This window comes from Pagrus pagrus (genome assembly GCF_965226575.1).
Source record: "Pagrus pagrus genome assembly, chromosome: 15".
Lineage (NCBI taxonomy): Eukaryota > Metazoa > Chordata > Actinopteri > Spariformes > Sparidae > Pagrus > Pagrus pagrus.
In genome coordinates, this window is record NC_140199.1 from 19,036,190 (window position 1) to 19,048,995 (window position 12,806).

General features: G+C 39.2%; 1 protein-coding gene across 3 annotated transcripts in view; it reads left to right on the forward strand.

Moving 5' to 3' along the window:
- Positions 1-12,806, forward strand: part of macrod2 (mono-ADP ribosylhydrolase 2) — a 427,221-nt gene that overhangs the window by 311,464 nt on the left and 102,951 nt on the right. For all 3 annotated transcript variants that reach the window (XM_084376185.1, XM_084376184.1, XM_084376183.1), the window contains exon 7: positions 10,286-10,316. In XM_084376185.1, the coding sequence (XP_084232311.1) occupies positions 10,286-10,316 (31 nt within the window). The remainder of the gene's footprint in view (positions 1-10,285; positions 10,317-12,806) is intronic.

Consider the following 12,806-nt stretch of genomic DNA (forward strand, 5'->3'; position numbering starts at 1 on the left):
TTGCCTTACAGTATACAGGAAAAAGACAAACATTCACGCTTCTAATTGGAAAATGTGTTCCTATGATTCAATAATAATTATGTACTTACCATGCTACCAAAGGGTCACTGCTACACCAGTGCAGGGAGCTCAATTCGATTTGCAGTTAATGAGGTTGGGTCTCTTAACGAATGTTAGTTTTTATTTTCTGTGCAGTGCTCTGGGAAATGTGGTTATGGCCTATTTTATCATCTGTTATGATTCCTAGCAGATCTCCCATCTAAATTCACTTGGGTAATATTTAACTTAGCTTTTCCATTTTATACAATTAGACTGAAAATAAAACAGTCCAACAAAAATAAGATATTGGTGTCTTCATTACTTGTTATGTAAAATGTGCAACTTTGCATAATTCATGAAGATTTTATATATATATATATATATATATATATATATATATATATATATATATATATATATTATCTGCAGGAAATCTATGTTGCCATCTTGTATATGGTTGTTGTGCTGCCAAAATATGACTTTGCCACTGTTCAATCAGTCAACCTTCAATGGAAGTAATATCTATTGAGATTGGTACATGTGCTTTATTCTGGGTGATTATTGGGCTGCAGCTAAGAATAATCTCTACTTTCACATCAACCAAAGTAATTCTAGCCACCCTGCCGATCACATGCGATTGTACTGCCCTTTTCTCTCTTCTATTTTGTTACACTAACTCCTCTATAACCCCTGCACAATAGCTCTTCGCCCACTGCATGTAGTGCCAAAACACTTGCAAACCCCTAACCACATCGAAGCTCACCAATAAACCTTTATTGCTATAAATAATGCACGGCAGCGCTCAGTAGTTTGGTTCAAACCACTTTGGCCAATTTGGGGATGCTACCAAGTCTTTTGTCAGTGAATCCAGCCTGATTAAAGCCCGGCCTTTATTTTTCAGCTTTCCATTGGCAGTCATTAGTATGCAATAGGCAGCAGTTCTGATTTTAGTCTCACATTGGTCCTGCCACAAAGACAGGGGCCGTGCAGCAAGTCACTTGTCTTCATATGTATGCCGTTCTGTCACCTCAAAATTCAGAGAGGGGTTTTGACTTTGAAGCCCCTTTGATATGGTGCTTTTGAAATGTTGAAGGACGCCTTGAAAGGAAAAATGTTTAATTAGTAGCCTTATGATGGAAGGGTACCATAGGCTGGCTTTCACATTGCAAGAGAAGAACCCCCTTTTTTCCCTTCTCTGATTAAATGTGCTGTTGAAATTGATTTATTAATGGAAATTAAAGAAATGTCTCATGAAAAATGCCCCCTAATTATTATTTTACTATTCATTTAGATCAACCACTTGGGAATCATCTGCTCTTGTGGTACAAATCGCGGGCTATATTTTAGGATTACTGAGAATTCTAACCTCCCAGCTCCATATGTTGCTAATCTCTACTGAGACAGTTTGACATGGGGTGTGGATATTTGAGAATCCGTATTCGCCCTGGTTTTACCGTCAGTGGAGGGATGTAGGGCTTGGCTTGTCTCTTTTGCTCCATTTTATCTTTGGCATTTCAGAGGCTTTCTCACTTTGTGATACTAGAGGTTTGATAGATTCAGACAGAATCCTCGTATTCCGCGCTTTGATCATTTTCTTTATGCCCACCTGTAATTTAGGCCTCCAAAATGCAAATGACTTTGAATGCTACACATCATGCACGCCATGATCTACATTCCTTTAGCACTCGTTGGAATAATCAGAGGCTTTGGAGACCCTGAGGCATATTGAATGATGTCTTCTGTTGAGGTTAAAAAATATTCCAATCAAACATTTTGCTCAGAATTACCACAGATACATTTTTCCTTCATTTACAGCTTTCTTTGCTTCCATCAATCAGAATGCCTCCTACAGTTTATAATGTCACAGCTCTTGTGATAAATACAATAAAAAATTCATAACATCATTATAATCATGTTGGGGTGAAGATCTTAATCAAAGTAAAGTTCAAGGCTTTAAAGGAAGCGGACGTTGGATGCCATTAATTGTGAAATAAAAGCTGATCAAATAGCTGAGTCTTTGGTTAAATGGAACAAGTGAAGTGTGGTCACCAATAAAGCAAAAGAGAAGAAATGACCTGTACTAATGGTTCAGGTTGTAAATTCGGGATAGTATACAATTTTTCAGCATTATCAGCAGAACAGCTTAGTCAAGAATATTGTTCTTGGCCCATAGATACATCGGTGGGTTACCCTTTACAGCAAAACCACAGCCAGCCGCAACATAAATGGAGAGGCTTCTTACCAAAACAGGATCACAATCAGTGGAAATTAGATATAAAGGCCTGCCTCTAATAACAACCTATCTCAGAATAAAGTCATGTTTATCCATTCAGTTGTAGTAAATAAAGGTCTGGCCACTATTATTTAAATTTGACTGTATTTCAATGATTCCTTCTCAGACAATAAAGCCACAGGTCAATTACCTCAGCTGTCAGTCTGAGGCTCTCTCCACTCCACAGCCTGCAGACAAGTCTTAGATTTAATACACCAAAAGCACACTAATCTAATCAATAAGTTATATTTTAAAAAACAGGAAAATATCTGACAAGAAGTATGCCTGCAGCTGTATAGACTCATGGTGCAGTGGAGTAGTATATATACACTCAATATACATTTTGCTATTGAGTTTACCTGACATGTTCCTTGCCTACTCATTTGAATTCTGTCAATCATGTGCGGGTCACGTTGAGGTCAGCTAGTTTGTCTCACCGATGTGAATTCCTTTCTTTTGTCTTTGCCTCTCTCGTGCTCAGTGGTCAGTGATATCATTTCAGCTGATACTGAGCAGGAGTCCTCATACATAAATATGAGCACGTCTGGTTGCATGTGCCCTCAGTTCAGAGCAGTATCATTTTTATGCCGCTCTAAATGCTTTCTCTTTAACACTGAGGCACTCAGTGACATGAGCGCACACGTCGGTGGGAAATCACGGATGTATGAATAATAAAATAGAATGATTTCCTCCCAGAACTGGGCGATATTTATACATTTAATGTACTGGTTCAATATATATATATATATATATATATACATACTGTATTTAAGTTACTGTATAAGTTTTCTAGGTACTTTATCTTTTTCATGTTTAAAGCAGCTGTGTAATTCCCCATGCAATTACCATATTGTATTAAAAAAGCTTCTCAGTATACCTGTGCACTGTTGCTTTGGGCTTCAGGGTGAACTGTGCTTGATCAGCCATACAGCTGGTCATGGACCAATGACTCAAGCAGCCATCAGTTTGGTATCTGCCTGTATTTGCTCCACTGCTCTGCCCTATCCACATGCTGCAGCATTTACACCTTTTTTTGCCCATTAATCTCACCTCTGTCATGTGTATGACTGACGGACATGCCGCATCCCGTCTTTCTCCTCCCTGCAACACTGCATCCATTGCATGTGCAGATGGGATCAGTGCTGAGTGTGACTAAGTGTGATAAATGCAATCATAGAGCACCAGCAGTTTCATTATGGCCAAAGAGAGTCCAGTTATTGTGTCTATCTTTGGTTCAATCCCAGTGTCTGACCCTGTGATCAGCGAGGACTCAGGGTTGTCCTACTGTGGAAGTGGAAGAGTTCCTTAGAAACACCCTATTCTGTCGCATCAAACTCAGCTGTTGATGGCCAGACTAAAAATATTTAACACAAAAATGGCTGGAAAGGTCCCCAGTTGTCTTTCAACATGTCCAGTGGTGTCATGCTTACAAATGCTGCAACGCAGATTCGAACTCGCCCGTATGGCAGCCCTGTCTGTCGCCTGACCAACGTCCCATCTACCTCCATGAAGTGAGACATTGTATCCTGGCGACTAGGCTTTCACGAATAAATGAAGTACCATCTCAGAAGCTGTACCTAGACTTCCATCATTAAAGCTATGGTTGTGGGTCCCATCATCAGTTCCTCCCGTGTACATGTAAAAGTGACATCAGTTTGATTGCTCATACAAGCCATCTTGTATGGTTGCTTGCTGTCATCGGTGTGGCAGTGTGTCAGGCAAATTGGCAAAGCACCTTGGATAAAAGGGCTATTTAAATACAGCCCGCAACCTGTAGTTTGTAAAAAATTACACGATAAACGGCTGCATTGTCTAGCACTTTTCTACTCTCCAGCTCTGCAACACATGCCACTCACACACACTCTGAGGCTTCCATGCGAGGTGCTCAACTGCTCATGAGGAGGAAAGAGTTTCAATATCTTCTCCAAGGACATATCGACATGCAGCCGCAGCTGTGGATCGAACCTTCCGATTAGAGGATGACACGCTCTACCTCCTGAGCCACATAAAGCACAGACCCGAAAAAACAGAGTGGAAAATAGGGAGGACAGAACCAGTTTTTAAAAAAGCTAAAACTACACACTACTCTTTGTTTTTTTTTTTGCAAAAATGTTTCTTATTTTTTTAATCAAATTATACACATTGCCATTATATCACAAAATGTGTTAATATGCATAGACAACTTCTAATCCTTAGTAACAGTAAGAAATCTTTCCTTAAAGTTCATAATGAACTTCATATCACGATTAGAATAACTAAACAAACCTCAGACTGTAAGAATAGAAGACCAGGTTAAGATTTCAGCATAAAATACTCTGAGGTAGGAACGTTTTAAACTTTCAGTGTTTGTTTTCATAGCTGCTACAGACTGGCACTCGCACAGCACGATAGATACATGTTGATGTCAACAAAATCATTGTGGTAAGCACTATCTACAATTTCTGTAGTGTGGTTTGTCATTTCTTTCCTCTGTATCAGACGTTACCTACTGCTGCTTAGGGAAAGGATTTACTTGGTGGTGGCATATTTTCATATTTTATTGCTGGCAGGACCCTAGAGGAGGACAGGAATGCTCTGTTCTGGTTTATTCATAACAACACAGATTCTCCATCACAACGTTATATGCAAACAGTTTATCCTTGATAAGTTGTTTTCCAGAGTACCGTGCCCAGCAAGTAACTCCCTGCATGTAAACGCAGGCAGTGCTGCCGACTCCTAAATGGACACTCAGATATTATTGTGATAATACTTACACTTGATCACAGCAGATATAAAAAGCAGTGGTGTGACTCGGGCCATTAGGTTCCAGGTTTCTCACCCTCTGCATTTCTCCATCCTCCATTTAGCATAATGACACTCAAACAATCAGCGCTAACATTAGAATATGGAGTGGGGTATTATGCAGAACAAAAGGGTGTTAATGTGTCATATTTGAATATCCTGATCTGTAACCGTGACATGCTCCTCTCAGCAGCAGCAGCAGGTAGCTGATTCAGACAGAGAGACCAGGCATGACCTACATGCTTAAAGAATTACAGCAGTCAACAAAGAGGATTCTCTCGGATTCAGGTTCTGATACTCTGATGTAAGCCCACACTGTGACAACAGTGGTGAATAATAACATACTTGTGGTTGCATTTGCACAAGGTCTCCCCTTGCCGCTGTGATTTATAAGCATAGCTTCCATCTGCAAACAGGCTAGGAGGCTTCAAGCTACGGGGGCAGCACCCTGGGTCCAGCACTATTTACTCAGCCAGCCGAGACGAGGTGCTCCCCCGGCAGGATCCTGCAGTCACTGTGCCCATGCATGGTTTTCTTACCTTTACCTGTCTGCTGGTGGCTACTCTGCAGTGCCTGCAGCATGGGAAGGTGACAGCTACAGCAGGGATGGCACATTTTGCCACAGGTTGAGCCATCTTTACGGTGTCATTTCCTGCTGCTTAACAAATGACTGAAAGCTGCAGGCCATCATGGTCTCAGTGGAATAACAATGGCTCAGTTTTATGAGCACTGTCTTTGTAAAACTCTAGTCACACTTTGAAGTTAATGAATCATTGTTTTAATAAGCTGTGGTTAAAAAGTTCAAATCCAGCCCCTTATGTGAATATAACCATAAACACATGTGACTTATAATTAACATTAATAGAACACAAGATATTTTTCCCAACAATGATCACTGTAGCCACTCCATACTGTTATTAATACACTGTTAGCCGAATAACTGTGCGGAGATGCTGAGAGGGAAGGTGCTCCACTTTAAAGTGATGTGATAGATTAGGGAGGAGCCCTGGCAACAGAATAATTTCCCTGGTGACCAATTTCTGAACACTCCCTAAGCAAAGAAAATCAGCAACAAGCCAACATGTCAGGCACAGTCTCATGCCAGGGTGTAGGCCAACATGCTGACTCACTTCTAATGAGCAGCCAGAGACTGAAATAATAACCTAAACCAGGAATCATAGGTCATGACTGCTCATATACCGCTGACTGTCCTAATTAACATTAGCCCTGATGCAATGTAAGCAGGTGTGAAGGCATGTACGCTAACAACTATCAAAATAGCTTCTACGGTGGCCCAGTGTTGATGGGGAAGAAAAGAAAAATAGTCTATGCTTTGCTACGCTTGCAGTGCTGCATGCTGTGGCTGCTTCAGAGATCTACTGTAGCTGTTTGTCACTTTCAGTTGTATTTTACTTGGGTGTTCTTGCAAGTTATAGGCAATGGGGTCATGGAACTAAGTACATTTACTCAAGTACTCTATTTAAGTACAAAGTTGAGGTACTTAGTTCTTTTCTTTTCATGCCACTTCCTACTTCCACTTCGCTACATTTCAGAGAGAAATCTACTTTTTACTGCAGTTATTTGACAGCTTTAGTTAGAAGTTGCTTTACAAATTAAGATGATTGCTTGATTAATCAAGTCGTCAATTGACTGAATCTGTCTGTCTGTCTTTTTGTCTTTCTCACTGTGTTCATTTTTTTTAACAAACAGGACAATCACTCAACTCCTGGAGAAAAGTTGGTGTAGAAAAGTTGATGTAGCAGTCGGTACTTAAAGTAGATTTTCCTGATTATACTTAGATGGACTTTGCTCTGATTAGACACTGGTAATCATTTGTGCTCTGTCTCTCTAAAAGAGGTAAATCTTAAGCTCCATTATGACTCACCACTCATCTGCTCTGCATGTGAATAATTGCAATTAAGAAGGTACTACTGCAGTAAACAGGCCCTGATGTTTTCCACTTGCTCACATTTACATAAGGAAAGTGTTCTTTAACAGCTAAAGCTTTTAATGATTTTAACAAAACTTGAAGCTTATAAACAATATTGAGCATGTTGGCATTAACAGATATTGATTATCAGTAAGATTTATCATTTGTAAACACCTCAGTGTAATTTATTGCTTGCTGTGCGGCTGATTTATGGATGAAAACGAGATGTGTCTGCCAAAATGCTCTCCAGGCTTTACGGTTTTATTGGATATATACCTCTCTTCACTTTTTGCAATAACCGTCCTTTAAACAAGTAAGTGACGTCTGCATATGCCACAAAGGTGTCAGATCTTTACAGCATCCCGTTAAGTGATTAGCCGATGCATTTTCACGCTACAAAGATCAATACCCCTTTAATGCAACAGCCAGGGAACTAATAAAAAAGATTTTAATTGATTATGCTGATGGCATGTCTTCGCCACAGCCTGTGATGTGTTAAGGTTTAGATGCCGTCAGAACAGAAGTTCAAGTTAAAGAGACTGACATCGCGGCCTTTCAGCTGAGAGAGGATAACCAGGCTTCTGGCTCAGGATCAGTTTGGCAGCAGACACCAGCTGGAGGCATAGACAGGAAAGAATGCTCATCTTGTCTTACGATTGAATTTATTTTACCTTCCCCTTTTTATTACACAGCTTCAAATAGATTCCTCCTACAGAAGTAAATCTTGATTCGTGTTTGTATTGACTTTTACCAAAAGTAAAACTTGCATAATTAAATACAGTGCAGCTGAAAGTATTGAGATATTCACTTGCTTCTAAGATGCTGCCAGCAAGCTGATAATAAGTACATCTGTATAAAGCATTTTATTTGAGCAATTGTTTAAACATCTTTTGTATAATACATATTTGTTAAAATCTGACATCCAATTTGTACACTGTTATTATTTCTCTCTGGTTTGTTTTGGATATTTGACCAGTTTGGTGTCCTCAGTCTTAATATGCCTCTGTGTGTGCCATGGGCAGAGGTTGGTAGAGAACTAAAAATGGCCATGCTTTTCTACGCTTCATCATCTGAGGTTTGTGTCAGACCCAGACAGTCATCTGGAAAGGTCAACGCTTCGGTAAAAAGATTTAAATCAGCCCACAGAAGAAAGATTCACCTTGACAGGCGGAACCTGAAAACTGGTAAATAAGAATACAAACAGAGACTCATTCCTCTTTGCTTAAAGCAAGGACAAGCGGACCACTGCATTTCAAAGCGTGAGTGATGCTTTGGGGAAAAAAAAGTCTTTTTAATCAATTGTTTGCTTAATTTGTGAATCATGTTTATTTCTTCTCTCAGTTGAAAAGACTCTAAAGATTAGAACCCTGACCACTTGTTTTTGTAATCAAAATACGAGCAGACATTTATTTGCCTTATTTTCCTTCAGATCTATTAATTGTGCTTTTAGTTCTAAAATGAAGTGATCTTGGCGCGGCTGCTAGAAAGAGCGTGTTTCTAAATACAACTTGACAGGGTCAGTGTGGCAAAACATACTGTTGGCTTTTAGTTTTGGCACTGGGAGAATTTGACATATGGGTGTTATTCGTTGATGAATCTCTGTAGTGTTTTGTTGTTCTATATTCATCCAGTTGTGAGCAGCTAGTGGAAATGTTTTCCCTTTTTTTTCTCCTTTGTCACCTTATTATATTAATGTTGTGGCCACGCCTTTTGATGAATGCAGGAACTAAAAGCACGCATTCAGCTGCTTCTGAGGACAAATGGGACCTTTGGAAAAAATCCTTTCTCTTTACTGTTTATTAATATACTTAAAAAGATGAATGTGAAATGGGGTAGCTTACAGCGTTGCCTATGTATCATAATGTATTTGCTCACAGAAGTAAAGAATAATGAAACTATTTTCAGCTATAAAGCCATGCTTGAATAATATGTCTGCTGCAAAGTGCTACAAAGCCAGAACTATTACAAGGTGGTTACTTTTTATAATCTTTTTGGAAAAGACAGCCATAAATATATGCAGGCTTTTGCTCTTTAGCTTCATAATATGTATTCTGATTCTCTGCATGTCTGTTTTTGTTTGTCCCCACACTTTAATGGTTGGTGGGTTATTATCGATTCCTCCTATTGATCCAAATGTGGCAACAATGACTTTGTGATTTTGTTTTTAGCTTTCTCATTATTTCAATCAAATGTGCTGAAAAGCCTCTCACTGTGATGTCCTTGTTGTTATTGAGACACAGTTGGGTCACTGTTGGCATCAACTTTACACAGAATTAAGTCTGTCTGTTCTTCTATTTAGCTATCTAAATGCATTAAATCAAAGACAAGTATCAAGCTGAAACAAACTTTATAATGGGAGGCACCCTTCAGTTGCTGGGTAAGTTACATAAACATTTTGTGGAAGAGAAGCTCTGAGTGTAGGTTTGGGCTTTAGGCGACAGGATCAATTGACCTCATTTGGTTATTCATGTACTGAAGATTATTAAGCAGCAAAGCTCCGCGTGTACCTATGAATTCACATGAGTATGATCCACCGTGCCCTCAAGCAACATATGCAAACTACGACTGTTATGGACATAAAGTACGGGCATTGAGTACTAATGGGTTGTCGAGTACGACAGCACAACAGTGCAACAGTACATGAAAGAATATTGCCTCTTGAACACAGCAGCGTGATCATGTTCCATGATAAATCTGATGTGTGTTTGTCTAAGTCCAAGAGAAATTAAATCACCTGTTTTTGGAAGTCAAGAAAAAAGTACACTGAATAAGTTTGTGTGTGTTATTGTGCAGTGTGCATTGGAGCTGGAGTGTGGTTTACAGTACAGTTCTACTTTAGCATCGCAGGGATACTGTAAATTGCTCCTCTTGGGAGCGAGCAAGAGAGGAAGTAGAGGCAAATAACAAACATACAAAGGTAAACAGTAGGCATCCCACAATGTCTACAGTTTAATGCAGATGAATGTAGTCATGCAATATTTACTTTAAGTTGTTGATGTTTTAATTGCTCTGCTCTAGTCTTTATCTTTGCTTGTTAAATAGTAATGATAAGTTCAGTGTGTTTAACTATAAAAGGAAAAAGAGTAAAGGACTGACAAAAAAAGCTTGTCGGATTCAACATCTTGGACGGAGGAGATTTTATCTCCTGTGATTAGGTACTAAAATAAACTACAACTGATAAAAGTTCCTTTTGTCTCGTACCATTTTTCCAATCTATGTGAATGTGCTTTGACTTTTATTCCTTTTTCTTTCTCTCTGCTCAGGCCTTCCCATGTATATCCACAGGCATTTATGGTAAGACAAATCTCTCTTATTTTGTTTCCTTTACTTTGACCTTATATTTGTTTTTTTGCTTTACATGCATGCTTTATCCAACTTCCAACTCCCAATGCGTCAACTACAGTAGCTTGGTCAATGGCTGTAGGTACCCTCTAGTATCAGTTCTGGAAGTGTCCCTCTAATGCCAAAGTATAAAAAGCAAGAAAAGTCCTTGTCAGGGGTGGTTGGATGGGTCACACACCTTTCTCTCCAGTGACCGGGATTTTTGTCCCGTGTGTGACCAAGTGTCAAGGTTAACTTTCTTCATGTTATATAAGTAAGATAACTTTAAGTCACAAAACATGCGTTACTTATGTGACTAAACTTAGCTTACTAAGTATTTGGAAACCTAACCCTAACCAAACTGCTACAACCATTTTCACAACATTTCACCCCTGCACGTGCAACAGCAACTACCTGTAGAGGGGTAAGTACTGTAAGCGTCATACGTTGAAGCTCAAGGCCACTGACCATGCAGGAGTTGGGAGTGAGAACGTGTTGGTTTTATCATAACAATCTGCATGAAATAACACTTTGTGCCTGCCCCATCTTTTAATGCATATGTATGAAAGATCTAGTGTGTAGGACTGAGATGCATCTTGTCTTGAGGTTGCAGATTGCAACCAACTGAACATCCCTCGCCTCACCTTCCCCTACAATGGCCTTGAAAAACACAAATGTCCCTCTCATAGAACCAGTGTTTGGTTTGTCTGTTCTGGGCTACTGTAGAAACTGTACAACATGGCAGACTCTGTAGATATATAAGTCTCATTTTAAGGTAAAGAAAAGACAACTATTCTTAGTTTTCTGGTGATTATACATTAATTAAACATTATTATCATTGATCATTTTTAATAATATATAAAATTTCCACCAATAGAGCCCCAAACATTCAACACACAGGACCTTGAATACTTTATTATTATAAGGGCTTTGTCTTTGAAGAAGAATACACTGGAAACGTACTGTACCAACAAGTTCACCTTACACCATGTTGCACAAAGACACAACCTAGTATAAGGTGAACAAAATGTAGACCCTGAACAATGCTCATGCTCCCTCATGGGACCAGGCCTAATATGCAGCAAGGCTTCCTTGCCAAAGAGTGAGCGTGCTAATTAGACTTAAACAAAGTCACATTGAAAACATGCCAAACTTGTTGGTGTAAACAGGCTTTGAAGTTACGATGGCAAAAAATGTTGTTAGATGCAGAGAAAGTAATGGAGTTTATATCATATAGTGCAGTACATTCCTTCTGCTGGGGAGAAATAATTATTTTCTCACCATTCTTACATCCTGTATATAGTGTTTGCCTCCCGTTGAATTTTCACATCCAAAAAATCCCAGTGGAGGCCAAATGTGTAAGGATTAATTAACATACTAATTTTAATTCGCTGTCACTAACAACAAGTCAGCGACAATGTGGTTCGATAAAAGCAGTCACAACTCTGGCAAACTTATGAATAATTTCAGACGACCAAGATGTCTGTTTGGTATAACACAGTGTTTTGTCATTGTTTAAATAAAGGCCAATGAGGGACAGTAACTGTTACACATGTTCAGAGATCTGTAATTGTTTAGGCAGTTATCTCGTGAGAGTCGTTGGGTGCTCTGATCACACTTTATGATCATTCACCCAAGGAATATTGAGACAGTTTTACAAGACCAGGTGCTCCCAAGATGTTCTCATATACATGTACAGCCTTGAAAATGCCTCTGGGTCCAATGTAAGACAAATTCAAAAGCAGTTTCTTTAACACCACAGTGAACTTGTAACCTGTCCATGGCATCTCCAGTCACCAAAACTAGACATTAATCGTTTATGGGTTTACACCTCTATCATCACTGAAAGAGCTGGAGGCTTTCCTTCAGTAAGAATGATGTAATCTATATCTAAAATTGTGTCAGGACAGAAAACCCAGGAAGATTAAAGCTGTTCTGAAGTAAAAAGGTGGCCCTTGCTCTGCTCAGATGCTTGACAATTCATGCACATGCAGTTAAGATTTATTTCATGCATAATACTTTCTGATATCCTCAACTTGCGTAATTGCGTTGAGGTTTTGTTCTAAACAAAGTTGGCAGCCTTCTAAGAAATCGAATACCCAGCGGTTAATTCGTTGTGGCTGCTCATTTTTGCATCATTGCATGTTTTCTTTTTAGCGGGGTACTTTCTAACACTGATGGTGTAAATGAGCACAGCCACAGTTGAGTTACTTGAATGCACTGCCACTAATTAAGACCCGATGCTGGGCTTTTTAACTGTATATGCCGACATTTGCAGCTGAATTGCAAAATGCAAGCGAAGCAACACCCGTCATTGATTTTCATTAGATTTTTTTTTAAATGTTAGACATGTTGAAAATATAATGCTGAAGGATACATCTCACTAAAGGTGCAAACAAGTGTTCTACCACCTTACACGATAAACTGGTTTATGAAACCAACAACATATTTTTGAAAATGCAC